At 47.8% G+C, this 14,387-nt stretch overlaps 1 protein-coding gene across 2 annotated transcripts in view; it reads right to left on the bottom strand.

Moving 5' to 3' along the window:
* WWP1 (WW domain containing E3 ubiquitin protein ligase 1) overlaps positions 1–14,387 on the bottom strand; it is an 866,202-nt gene that overhangs the window by 638,424 nt on the left and 213,391 nt on the right. For both annotated transcript variants that reach the window (XM_086965959.1, XM_086965960.1), the window contains exon 10: positions 3,203–3,257. In XM_086965959.1, the coding sequence (XP_086822085.1) occupies positions 3,203–3,257 (55 nt within the window). The remainder of the gene's footprint in view (positions 1–3,202; positions 3,258–14,387) is intronic.

Below are 14,387 nucleotides of genomic sequence, written 5' to 3'. Positions count from 1 at the left end.
ACGGCTCCATGCTGACGCCGCTCGGATAACAATCCGCAGTGACAGCACTAAAAGCGTTGTGTGTGTTTGTGCTGGGAGGCGGCGGGCTGGGGGCGGGAGGAGTGTTTCACCATTGGATGGCTGGGGAAGCTTTAGTAAGCACAGTAAATGGGAGGCATCTCGCAGAGAGCGCACACCAGCCATCTCAAAATGAAGACACGACCAGGAGGAAGCAGCTTTAATGAAACTTTAAACTGGCAGCAGCAAATGCATCTCAAAGCACACAAAACACGCTGCATTCTAAACAAATAATAAAAAAAAACATATTGCCAACCGATGAAATAAAGCAAGCAAAAAAAAAAAGATGAAGCACTGTGTCCGGAGGTGTGTTTCACCAGTGGACGGCTGGGGAAGCTTCAGTAAGCGCGAAAGTGAAAGCATTTTGCTCGCGCTTGGAGATGAATGCCAAAGAAAAACAAGCGGAGCCAGAGAAATGAAAGGAGCCTCAGCCATTGTTAAAGATAAACGCGTGGCAGGCGGATTAGGGAGATGCGCGGAGGGAACCCGGATGGGGGCGGGAGAGCCCGGTGGGGGGGGCGGGGGGGGGGGGGGCGGGAATGCGAGCGAGGGGAGGAGAAGTGTGGCAGGCGGATTAGGGAGATGCGCGTGCTTGTGTGGTCACGTGACCCGCTTTTGTGGTCACGTGACTCACATGCACTGTGAAAAAACCGCAGTGGTTTGACGAGTCGATGGATCACTTGAATTCTCGCCTATTACATTCGCAAGCAAATGATAATAGGCGAAACCTAAAAATTCACTCGGGAACCCATTAGGTCCGGGGGCCTTTCCGGTATTAAGCTCCCCCCAGGGCCGTGCCCAGCTCCTCCTCAGTCAATGGAAGTTCAAGGCGCTCTCGTACCTCCTCGGATACCACACGTGGTGGTAGGTCCGCAATAAATCGGTCTACCGCGTCCGCCGGAAGGCACTCCCGCTGGGCATATTGATCGGCATAATATGTTGCAAAACTGTCCGCCAGCTCCTTTGGGTTCGTGATCGGGGCCCCGGCATCATCCCTGATAAGGTCTGTGCTTGGAACGTATTTTGGCAGAAGCGATGTAGCATAGTGCCCGATTTATCCCTCCATTGATAGATCCTGCTGCGTGTCGCCAGCCACACCTGTTGAACCTCGAATTTATCCCACACCTGTTGAACCTCGTCCAGTAGCAGGGAAGCATAGGACTGCTGAGCTAGTAGGAGTTGCCCCACCACCTGTCCATCCCCATCTCCACAGCAGCGTCCCTCCAAGGCCTCTATATCTACTCACTAAGTCCTCTCTGCACTTCCTTCAGTCTGCCGCACACCAAGCGATGTCCACTCCTCTCAGTGTGGGCTTCAGGGCCTCCCACACCGTCCCGGCATCTGCGACCGAACCAACAGTCTCCACTAAAAAATGTGCTATGGCCTTCCCCATGTGTTTCCTATAGTCCTCCTGCTGTAGGTAATGTGACATCTGCACCCACGGCTCCTATTTTCGCGTCCATCATATCCCTGGATTGGGTTATAGCTGCCATCAGTGCCGCATTGTCCGGCCCCGGGTCGTGGTGACCCCCTGTGGCTCCAGTGCCTCCACTCGGCCCAGTGTACTTATCAATGGGTCCTTGTTTCGTGGTCCCTCCGCCGCTCCCACCTCTTGTCATTGTGGACTGTAGCCGGGGACACTCACTCTCTTGTGCATCTATTGTTTCACAGGCATAGCTAAATGCTGCTGGTATTTTTATTTTATAGACTGATAAAATGTGTGTGAAGTGTCTTTTCCCGCAGTGTGTATACAAACTATTGATTGCAAAGCCCTGTGAAATTGCCTTGCGTTTACAATGATCCATATGATTGCTACCGGAACACCCATTTGTAAAGATTTTTCCTAAATATGGATAAAATGTTACTACTTCCAGTTTCTCATTTCCCAAGAACCAATGCAAGTTTTTCTGACTTTACATCCCCGATAACTTAAAATAATAACTTTAACACTGGAGTGTAAAAGACTCAGCAGTTAAGGGGTTACTGGAATGTTCATTTAGTTTATATTATGTTCTGCAACATGGTAGCCAAGACTGCTTGAACATATTTGCATTATACAATCTAAGTGGTCTGTTTTGCATTGTTCTAGATTTCTGACAGGCTTCTAGCAGGTTGATAACTATGTCTCGGTTATTGTTGTTGTTGAAAAGAACACAATCTTGAAGAAGGAAAATAAGTGAAAAGGCATCATGAAACTCTATACTGAGTATTTATAATGAGAGTTTCTATAACAGTGAAACAATGTTATAAGAGCAGAACACAAAGAATGAGGGGTTGGAGAGGGTAATCCTCGTGCCAGGCCACACTGGAACAGGCAGTACACATTATCTTTAATCCCAGTTGAAGGCCACCAGGATGGGAGGCACTTAGCCTTTGCTCGCTGGCTTATCAGTGCAGTTGGATTTTCTATTTCAGTGAAAATAAAATTCTATTGTTCAAACAAGTATGTGGTACATACCATCTCTGAAACTCAAAATAGGTGTCATTTTATATGTGTTAGAATGAGATTAGCATCTAAGAAACAGCAGAATGAGGAAAGGATTGCAATACATTTATAACGGCAATAATGTGTAAGTAGCTTGGTGGACGTTGCAGCTGGCATTTTATTTGTCTCAATTGTGGTTCAATTCAGATCATATGCGCTAGATAAGGTTTTTGATTTAAAATTAACTTGTATCCATTGTGTTCTAGTGTTCTTGTGTCTGTTATTCCTTAATAAAAGAAGGTTTGGAGGTTCCACTAATTTTTCCTGATGTAGCTCACAGGATTGATTGTTACCTGTAACACATCTTGCTCAAATAAGGTTCAGTGGGCTGTGGAATGGTTACTGTGTAGAACTGTTTTCGGTTATGAGCTGGCACATTGACTAAGAAGTGTCAGGGGGTCTAGAAAACATAACTCTGTTTCTCTAGAAAATCTAAAGAACATATCACTACCTAGGTAGGACCGAATAAGTGCCAGCTATCTACAAGGTACATCCTCCCTGGAAGAAGAAGCAAAAGAGAATATAAAGGATATTATCTGGGAGGAACTCAATTTGCTTCTTCAGCACTTCAAGGGAAATGAATCATTGCACTACTACTGCAACAGGACACGCAATATTATATTTATTAAAACATCAAACACAAATACATAATTTACATACCCCAGCCTGGAGGTAAAGGTCCAAGGGGATCATTTTCAGCTGATAACATTGAAGCCTGTCATAGAAAAGAAATGTAAAACATTAGTTAATAGTCATCAACAATGCAAATGAATCATAATTTAAAACTTAAACTCATAAATCGACAAGCGATGAAAGCCATTGCATATGGCAACAAATTACTGAATGATTACCATTAATGTAAAATTATTGTATTAACATGGATTGCTATTAAAACTAAGGACGTTCAAAACTAAATCCTAATCCATATAATCAGTGATGAGGTCATAAGAAAAATTATACTCTGTAAGCATCGGTTCAAGGCATGCAGAGCTGTAGATGCACATGCTCTAGACATCTCATGTCGAAGAATACTTTTGAGTCACGAGGTCGAATATGCTACTTACCAGTATGCATCTGTTCTTGGCATGTAGGGCTGCTGACATTCATATCTGTGCATAGATCGCCACCTAGTGTTGGGTCCGGATGATTGCACATTGTTGTCCTGGAAGAGTCTTCGAAGTATCACGAGATAGGTGGCTCCTCCCCTGGACTACAGTGCGCATGGGCATCCACTCCATCCTGAGATTGTTTTTCGCCACAATGGCAAAGATGGAGTGCAACACTGTAAGTGATGACCATGCTAAGAGTAATTCTGAGTGCTGCAGCCGCTACAGGCGCCGGGGAGGAGGGCGGGAGATATGAATGTTAGCAGCCCTACATGCCAAGAACAGATGCATACTGGTAAGTAGCATATACGGTTCGAGGCATGTGGGCTGCTGAATTCATATCTGTGCATAGAATACATAGCAGTCCCTCCATTAGCGGCGGCCGCCTGTGCCAGCTGCAGCAGTTTGAAAAAGTGTCTTAAGAACAGCCTGCCCTACAGCTGCCTGCTGTTTGGAGTGCACATCAACACAGTAGTGTTTTGTAAATGTGTGTGTGGTAGACCATGTGGCTGCTCTACATATGTCTTCTAAGGGAATATTTCCAAGGAAAGCCATGGAGGCCCCCAACTTTCGCGTGGAGCGGGCTCTCGGGGGAACAATTAATGTGCGCTTGGCCTTTTGATAGCAAATCTGAATGTACTTAACAATCCACCTGGCTGTGCCTGCTTTGGAAATGGGGTTGCCTTTGTGTTGTGGCAAAAAGGCAACAAACAGTTGTTTTGTTTTCGGAAAATCCTTGGTCCTATCTATGTAGTACATTAGAGCTCTTTTGACGTCTAGTGTGTGGAGCATTCTCTCCGCCACTGACTCAGGATTTTGGAAGAACACTGGCAGTTCTATAGTCTGATTGATATGGAACTGTGAAACCACTTTAGGCAGAAACTTAGGGTTAGTGCGGAGTACCACCCTGTTGGAGTGAATCTGTATGAATGGCTCTTGGATAGTTAGTGCCTGAAGTTCACTAACTCGTCGTAGCGATGTGATTGCTATTAGGAAAGCCACTTTCCATGTCAAGAATTGAATCTCGCATGAGTGTAGAGGCTCAAAAGGTGGACCCATCAGCCTGGTGAGGACCACATTCAGGTTCCATGCAGGTGCTGGTGGGTGTCTGGGAGGAATAACTCGTTTGAGTCCCTCCAGAAAGGCTTTATTGGCAGGCACTCTGAAAAGTGACAGATGCTGCCTGTTTTGGAGATAAACTGCTATTGCGGACAAATGTATACGAATGGAAGCATAGGCCAGATTGCATTTGTATAGATGTAACAGATACCAAATGGTGTTGTGAGTAGATGCATCTAGCGGGTTGATGTTGTGGTCGGCACAATAAATGACGAACCGCTTCCATTTCGCCGCTTAACATGCTCTGGTGGTGGGCTTTCTTGCCTCCCTTATGATATCCATACAGTCTGGAGGCAAGTTGAGGTAGTCAAATTCTAAGACCTCAGGAGCCAGATCGCCAGGTTGAGCTGTTGCGGATCTGGATGCTGAATGTCGCCATGGCTCTGCGTCAAAAGCCTGGGTGTGAGGTGCAGCCTTTGATGCGGTACCACGGATAGTTCTAGAAACGTAGTGTACCATGGTTGGTGTGCCCACGTCGGAGCAACCAGGATGAGTGTCATCGAGTGTTGCTTCAGCTTACGTGCCACCAGCGGTATTAGAGGTGCTGGGGGAAAAGCGTACGCAAATATGCCTGACCAGTTCATCCATATCGCATTGCCCTGCGACTGTGGGTGTGGGAACCTGGCGGCAAAGCTTTGGCATTTGGCGTTTTCCTTTGTAGCGAACAGGTCAATCTCTGGATGACCCCACTGCTGGAAGTACGGCTGGAGTACTGATGGATGTATCTGCCACTCGTGCATCTGGTGGCTGTACCTGCTGAGCAGGTCCGCCATCTGATTGTCCTTGCCCGGGAGGTGCTCCGCCATGAGGAAGATGTTCCTTTGAATGGCCCACTTCCACATGCTCTGAGCCAGATGAGACAACTGTGGAGAGTGTGTACCTCCCTGCTTCTGTATGTAGCACATGGCCGTCATGTTGTCCGTTCGGATCAACACAACCTTGTTGCACAGATATACCTTGAATGCTTTCATCGCCATGAAGATAGCCATCAGTTCCAGAAGGTTGATGTGCATCTTACTTTGCGGTGCTGTCCATAGTACCTGCACTGTGTAATGGAGTACATGAGCTCCCCATCCCTGGAGAGATGAGTCTGTTGTCAGAATAATCTGTGGCACAGGTTCCTGGAACGGTCGGCCCCTGCAAAGGTTTTGTGGATTCCACCAATGCAGAGAGTTGTATGCGCGACCGGTCACCAACACTAGGTCTTTCAACTGTCCGTGAGCCTGATTCCACTGACGTGCTAAGCACTCCTGAAGCGGACGCATGTGTAGTCTCGCGTGCGGGACTATGAAGATGCAGGAGGCCATCATGCCTATCAACTGCATGAACACTCGTGCTGGAAGCGAGCGTTGTGGTCTGAATTGTTGTATCAGCAATTGCATGCTGTTGATCCTCACTGAATTTGGCTGTGCTTTGGCTGCCAGAGTATCGATTGTCGCACCCAGATACTGCCGTACGTGGGGGGGCTGAAGGTGGGACTTTGGATAATTCAGTGAGAACCCCAGATCGTGAAGAAGGTGAATGGTGTGGGACATCTGGTCGGCACACTGCTAGGCCGACTTCGCCTGGATAAGCCAGTCGTCCGGATAAGGGTAGACGTGAACGTTTTGTCTCCGTAGGTGTGCAGCCACTGTCGGCAGGCACTTGGTAAACACCCTGGGCGCCGTCGTCACTCCGAAAGGGAGGACCTTGAACTGATAATGCTGATCCTGAATGGTGAACCGGAAGTATTTTTTGTGTGACGGGTGTAGCGGTATATGAAAATATGCATCCTTCAGATCTAATGTTGCGAGGAAATCTCCCTGACGGAGTAACGGTAGAACCTGCTGTAATGTGAGCATGTGAAAGTGTTCTGATAGAATGTTCTGGTTTAGGGGTCTGAGGTCCAGTATGGGTCTGAGGGACCGTCCTTTTTTGGGATCAAGAAGTACAGCGAGTACACCCCTGTACCTTTTTCTTCCACAGGCACGAGCTCTACAGCCCCTTTTCGCAGCATGACGACTCCCTCCTGCTGCAATAATTGCAAATGCTCTGTGGACATAGGACGGTGTCTTGGGGGTATGTTGGGTGGAGTGGATGCTAACTCCAGAAAATAACCGAACTGGATAAGTTGCCTCACCCACCTATCTGTGGTGATGGATTTTCAGACCGGCAGGAACTGTTGCAGTCTCCCCTCGACCAGTGTGGAATGGTCGGGGGCAGTGACAAGACGTCACTGTTTGTTAGTGGCGGAGGATCGGGAGCTGTTACCACGCCCTCTGCCCTTGGTGCTGTTTCCAAGATAGCCAACCCTACTTTGTCTGGTGTAGGTGGTCTGCGTGCCTCCTTTGCTGTATGTTGTCTGCTGGGAAAGCTGGCCTCTGGAAATTCCTCTATTGTTGGAGCGACGAAAGGAACCACACCTGAACTGCTGCGACTGTAGAGCCCCCATAGACTTTGCAGTCTCAGTGTCCTTTTTTATTTTTTCTAAGGTGGTGTCCACCTCCGGGCCAAATAAATGATCGGGGTTAACAGGCTGATTTAGTATGGTGGTTTGTATCTCTGGCTTGAATCCGGAGATTCTCAGCCAGGCATGTCGCCGTAACATCACACTTGTGTTAATTGCCATGGCTGCAGTGTCTGCGCACACTTGATAGATGCGTTTGATATAAGCTTTCCTTACTGAAGAAGCATCTCTGCTGCCTCCTTATATTCATCTGGCAAATGTTGTAACAGGGTTTCAAGTGTATCGTAATGAGCCCTGTCATATCTGGCTAAGAGTGCCCGAGTGTTGGAGATGCGCCAGATATTGGCCGCTTGAGCTGCCACCCTTTTCCCTGAAGCTTCTAGCACTTTAGATTCTTTGTCAGGGGGAGGAGCATCACCCGTTGTTTGCGAGTTCACCCTCTTCCGGGCATTGGAAACAACCAGAGAGTCCAACGGCAACTGCCCCTTGATAGACGTAGGGTCTCCAGGTGCCAGTTTGTATTTCTTCTCAATTCTGGGGTTTATCACCCTTGCCCTTGTGGTCTCCTTAAAAATCTCCCCAGCATGTTTTAGGACACCTTTTAGCATTGGCAGAGTCTTGACAGTTCTTTCTGAGGTTGAGAAGGTGTCAAACTAAAAATCCTCTTCCACAGGGACAGCATGGAGCTGGACATTGTGATTTTTTGCTGCCCTTTCAATAAGCGCATTAAACGCAGCCGTGTCTTCAGTAGGCGAGGTTTTAATAGCATAGACATGACTGTCTGGGGCAGTTTGTGGATCTCCTGGGTCAGCAGCGTCTGTCCAGTGTTCAGCGTGATCTTCCGGATCAGTGTCTGCAAGATAGCTGTACTCCTCATTGTCACCTTCCCCTGCCTCCACATCTGAGTATGTGGGTGAGATAGGGGCAGTGTCTTGTCCATGTGGTGTTATAGGTTCATAGAGAAGAGGTGACGTAGCAGAATCCCTCTTCTTCTTCAGTGGAATTGTAAATGATTCCATAGGCTGTTCAGGGGTGATCTTCCGTTTGAAAATAGAAAGTCTACCCGTCTTGGCATCTATGAATTGCCTCGACTGATCTTCAGGTGGAGGCTGTCGATGCTTGGTGGCCACCTCATCAGTTGTAGGTTTCGGCCCCACGGACACCTTCTTGGTGGCTTCGACGGCCGCCCTCGGGGCGAAGGCCTTAGGCACCACCTTGGGCGGCAGTGTGAACTGGATGGGTGCCAACGGTTTTGGAGGTTTACTGACCGACTTCAGGGGCGGAGTAGCCTTTGGTCCGACAGTAGTAGCCTTCTCTTTAATACGTTTGAGCGAGTCCGAAACCTGCTTCGAAAAGGAGGCGGATGGCTGTGTTGACTCGACGGGTTCCTTCGAGCCACCACCGGGTGTGGACTCGAGGCCGGTACTGCTCCGAGCTTTGTCCGGTCGACGCTTAGGATCGAGAACCTTCTGAGTTCCGAGTCCCTGGTCTGTGTCGACGGCCTTCGGCGCCGACTTCTTCGGGTCGACGTCCTTGACCAGTTTGTTCGGTGCCCCGGTCTTCAACTCGACACCCTTGATCGACCTCGCCGGGTCGATAACACTCTTCTGCTTTGTCGGTGCCCATGGTTCAGAGGTCTTCGAACCGACTAAAGCGATACGCACTTTTGCTTTCGATTTAGCGTCCTGCGCTTTCGGTTGTGAAGACACCGATGCTTTCGGTTTCGATTTGGATCGGTCAACCGATGGCTCGTTAGAAATGTCCGTAGCCGGGCCTTGAGGCGGGGGTGTAGAACCAAGTGTACGATCTTGGGTAAGGCCATGTGGCGATCCCTCGTCCTGAGCCTTATCGAGTGTTTTAGTCACAGCCCCCGTACCAACGGTTGGGCGTAGCTCCTCGCTCGAGCTATCTTCCATGGTCGCGATGGCCTCATCGTCGTCTCCTACCTCGTCGACGACATCCTCAGTATCGACCATCTCTACATCAGCGTCGTAGCTGGAGTCGATCTCCGAAGCTGGATCAGACAGGTTCTCCTGATCTTCCTGGTCGACTCCCTCATCTTCCTCGGCATCGAAGATGTTCACCGGGTCAGGTGCCGTCTGCTGGGCCTCCTTCCGCGCAGCGCGTCGAAGGCGAATAGTCTTCTTGGAGCGGAACCGAGAACAAGCCATACAGCTGGCTTCATCGTGATCCGGAGACAGGCACTTGTTGCACACCGGGTGGACGTCGATGTGAGGATACTTGGAGTTGAAAACGGGGCATCTCTTGAACGGGCTCAGTTCCATGATGGATCGTCGATAAGGCCTCTGGCGTCGACCGGGCCTTCAGTGTCGAAAAGCCACGCGGCTCCTCTTGATGTCCGGCTCGGAACAGAGCAGGAACAAGTACTGGTACCGATCGCAAGACAATACCGACGATAACTAAAGGCCTTTTGGCCAAAGAGAAAGTTTACTATTGATTCCGAACTTGAGTTAACAAATAGACTTCCGAACCCAATGGCGGAAAAAAACAATCTGAGGATGGAGTGGATGCCCATGCGCACTGTAGTCCAGGGGAGGAGCCACCTATCTCGTGATACTGCGAAGACTCTTCCAGGACAACAATGTGCAATCATCCGGACCCAACACTAGGCGGCGATCTATGCACAGATATGAATTCAGCAGCCCACATGCCTCGAACACTGTGACTCCTCCTCTTGGTGATAAGGTGCATAGTCATCGACTCCATTTATAGATTGTTTTCCCGCATAGAGGGTGGGGATGAAATGTAAAGCAAAGTCTAAAGATCTATCATTATATTTTGTTGTGAAATGGAATTGTGTTGCAGTTGTACCCCAACTTTTGTCCCCATATCGACTTAGATGCTAGTTTCCAACTCTGACAGTGCACAGAGGCCTGCTAACCAGACCTCAGTGCCAGTGCTTCTTCTCCTAAAAGCAGTTGAAGTCTAATTGTAACCCAAATGGCAAGTACTTTATCACCCCAATAAGTCTATGGTAAATAGTACCCCTTATACCTAGGGCATGGGTATGAAATCGGGTCAAAGGGTTGCAACATGTGTTATGCCACCCTAAGGGACCCACACACAAAATTGCATGGACACTGCCATTGCATGCTGCGTGAAATGGTGAAAACCATTTAAAAAAACATGACATGGAGCACGCATCCTGTGCCATGCCAAAGCGCACATTAGGTACTATCTGTAAGTCACCCCTACAGAAGGCCTTGGATCCTGAAGGTAAGGTGCATTATAACAAATGTGAGGACATACCAGGATGAGCAGATATGCCCCTATAATGTCTAGTTCTATTACTGGATTTTGCAAGTGCTGAGGGAAGCCATCTTAAGACATGTACTGGGCACTGGTCATCAATAGTTACATACTGGTTTTACTTAAAATACTGGGGTTTGGTATCAAACACATTGTCTTAATAAATCAGTACCATTGCCAGAACTAGACTTATTATGACATGTGAGGTAATTGAAATTTTTATGATCAAGTATGTCCCCTATCGTGTACCCCAACGGCTCCATGTACTTGCTTCAAGTACATGTAATTTCCCTCCATGACCGAATATGAAGACGCAAATACATTTGCGTCCAACGTTAACATGTCCTCTTTCAGATCCACCATGAATGGATCGATAATTCAGTTCCTAACCATACCATGCCAACGTCTTTACCTGGTACACTTTTACGGTTTTCCTGGCTCTGCCGAGCTAGGCCCTGATTTCTGTCTCTAAGCCCTTTCTGCCTCTTGCCTCTGAAAGCTGCAGCATGGACGCGTATCCCTGACCCCTGCCTTACTTCCTGCCAAGCGAAGCGGTGCCTGGCTCAACCTGGCCTGCCTGCCAAGATCGTATTTTGCCTTCAAGTTATCTGTTCAGCCTCCTCGAAAATACATTCCCGTCTAGTGATTTAGGTAAACATCTCCCCGGCTGCAGAGCAAAGAGCAAGCTTTCCTGTCTCCATGCAAGTAATTTTCAGTTCCCGTTGCCATAGTAGGCCTATGGCCCCTGCACGTAGACACGTAGACATATATGCACGCACCAGTATTCAGTATAGATTAGCCTCTGCCCAAGAGACCTTTTACTCCAGATAATACATCCTCCAAACATAAGATATCAGATATGTTATAGGTCCAGGTCGTTCTGACATCCCAGACTTCTGTCTCCTCTACTAGTGTTAAAGTTCTCCCCAGTTACACATCTATGTCACGTCATGCAAGCTGCGCGCGCATCCGCATTTTCTGCTGATCCTGCAACTTTCTCTATGCACCCACCCACATGTGACGATTCCTATGACGTTTCTCTGACATGTACAGTGCACGCCTCCATGTACGCCTATTATACGCCTTCTTTCACGCCTCCTGTTACGCACATGTGTTCTTATCTTCTTTTTTCACCTGTTACGCCTACTGTATTGGATGCAATGATGTTACTTTACTATATATAATGTGTAATGTTAATAAAACGTTGACTGTCCCTTCCCGAACCCTAGTGGTGACGGAACATGATCTCCAACCTCGAGGTTTTCTTCCCATTAAAACCCGTAAGACTCAGATACCACGGACTCTGCCTCTCATTTTTATGAGCTGTCTTGTAATGATAATTATATGGAAAAACAGATTAGGTAAAATATTTACCACATAATTTGGCGCCCAACGTGGGGCCCCACCCCCACCCCACGCGCCGGCGATGCGTCGCAGGCCTTGTTCCCTGCCACAGCCGTGACGGACATCCATGCGCATCTGCAGGTTTTCCTGTATCTCCCTCAGGCCTACGGAGGTGACGGAGACTGCGGTCGACATCCAGACGAGGCGGTGAGGAGTGTGGAGGATCCCGACCAGAGCCCAGCCGAGAGTAACAGTGTCCGAGGTATCCAGAGGCCCACCTGTTCCGACGTGCCGTGCCGAGGCGCATGCGTAGTAGCAGTACCAGTAGATGTCCAGTCCGGTCCAAGGCCTTCCAATTCAAGTATTGCTCACGGTGAGTACCGTTGCTAGGGACGCATCTAGACGGGTGCATTAGTTTGTGTCCGGTCAAGACAGGTCTGGGTACACAGTCCTGGTCCGTACGTGTTCACTTAGGTGAGCGCGGTAAGACGTGTCTCTTTATGGGACCGGTCTGTACTGTTTAGCGGTACATCTAGTAATTCAGTGATTCAGTGATTCAAGCTTTCAAGTGTTATTTCTCGTGATTCCCAGTATTGTGTTTATATGTACTAGACAGTATCTTTTCGAAATGTTTTAATGTGTTTCATGTCGTGGTATGAATGACTGTTTGCTTTTCATAACTGTGTTTATCGTGTTCTGGAAAAAGTAGAAATGCCGTTATTCTCTAAATTACGTCAGATAGGAACTAGGAAAGGGATACTCGAAGAAGCAGTTCCTGTCCCGCCGAGGGACACTCCAGGGTATTTTATGTACCACAAGCACGGCTTAGAGGCTGTGTTGTATTTAGATTTGTGGGTGGACTATACCAAGCACTTAGAAGAGAAGTTTAGATGGCCTGTTTCAGGGACATGGGATGCCGAGTGCATCATGAGAGTAGAAGAAGCATTATGGAAAAAGAAAGCCAGACAATCACAGAAAGATGCCATAGAATTGTGGCGTAAAGAATCGCATAGAAGAACGGAAAAAGCACTCAGAAAAGCAGACAGAAGTAGAGAGGAATCCAAAAAAGCCAGAGAAAAAGAGTTACTAGAAGAAGGAGAACAGGTTAGATCAGAACAATTAGACCGTCAAAGAAATGCACTCATTACAGGCATGTATCCAGTTCTTGCCGAGGGCCTGCCCAAGGCGACCCCGGAAGTTCCCAGTAACTTGCCACCACCATTGGTTCCGACTAAAGTACGTCACCATAAGACCGCAGCAGATATTTTCCTTTCTTCCTATTTAGATGATGTGGCTCCCGCATATACCAATGTTCCCGTACATCCTGCTAATAATAATATGCCACAGCAGATTCCTGCTGATCAAGCACAAGCCCAAGCCACGACCCCTCCACGTCCAGGATTACTTCCTGCACCTGTTGTCACTTCCCCTTCTGCTGCTGCCACTGGTCCCCCTACTTCTGGTCCTCTTAACCCTTTTGGTACAGGTACGACTCAGTCGTCCCCGTTAAATGTACCACTCCCACACGCGATGACGTCAAGTCATGCTCATGCTTCCGCTTCGGGAGGTGCCGTAGGAGGTTACCACCGAACCCCGCCACCAGTACATCGACTGACAATGAGAGAATTTGCATTACAGCGTACCCCGAAAGCTACCCCTGCAGAAAAGCTTAAAGAATATCTTACAGATTGTAGATATGATCCCGACCAGGCAAGCAAGGGGCCATGATGTTAGCCTCGTTACGTGTAAGACGTGCTGCAGATTATTTGATTACACTACCAGGAATGTTAGACTATCTAGACAGAATATATCATTTCATTCAGACTGGAGAAAGTCCTGAATGTGTTCGTGAAGCCATGGCACATCAGAAAACTGAGACGCAAGGGTTAATATTACGTTTCTTGATAAATTGTTTGATAAGAGAACGAGATAGACCGGGTTTTGTACAAGAAGAGATGGATGTATTGACTAAATGGAGTCAGAATATTGCAGATTGTAAGCATGAAAGGCAGAATTGCATAGATAGCATGACTAGGAAAATCCGTAAAGAAATAGTAGCCATACATATCCGACAGAATGCCGATAGGGCAGTAGAGTCAGACGATAAAGACTCCTCAGAGGAGGAAGAGCTAGAGGATCCAGCAGCGACTCAAGAGACGATAGCGTATGTGGGTAGAGCGAAACTCCCTAAACAGTATCCTTTAAGTAATCCGTTCGACAAACCCATTCGTCCAGAAAGCAAGAAACGATACCTTTCCCCGATACCAGAGCGATGTTCTCTTGAACATATATTCCAGGTTACTAATAATATTCTGAAAGAAAGAATAGGTTATCACGAACTCACTACCTTACGTGATCAGGAACTAGCCCGGTCAGAAGTCCAATGGGCCGGGGATGACAGTATATATAAAGATGATCTAGTAGTGCAAACGTTTTTAAGTCTTACTCCAGAAGAACAGCGACTAGCTGGTATATACATGACCCAACATCTCATTATCCAGTATGAAAACCAACAGTCTGATCCAGGTCCACTGTATAATTTATTGCAAGACTTACTCCT

This window comes from Lissotriton vulgaris, chromosome 4_1, assembly GCF_964263255.1.
Source record: "Lissotriton vulgaris chromosome 4_1, aLisVul1.2, whole genome shotgun sequence".
Classification (NCBI taxonomy): Eukaryota; Metazoa; Chordata; class Amphibia; order Caudata; family Salamandridae; genus Lissotriton; species Lissotriton vulgaris.
The sequence above is the reverse complement of the archived record's forward strand: the minus strand, read 5'-3'. Positions and strand labels throughout refer to the sequence as shown.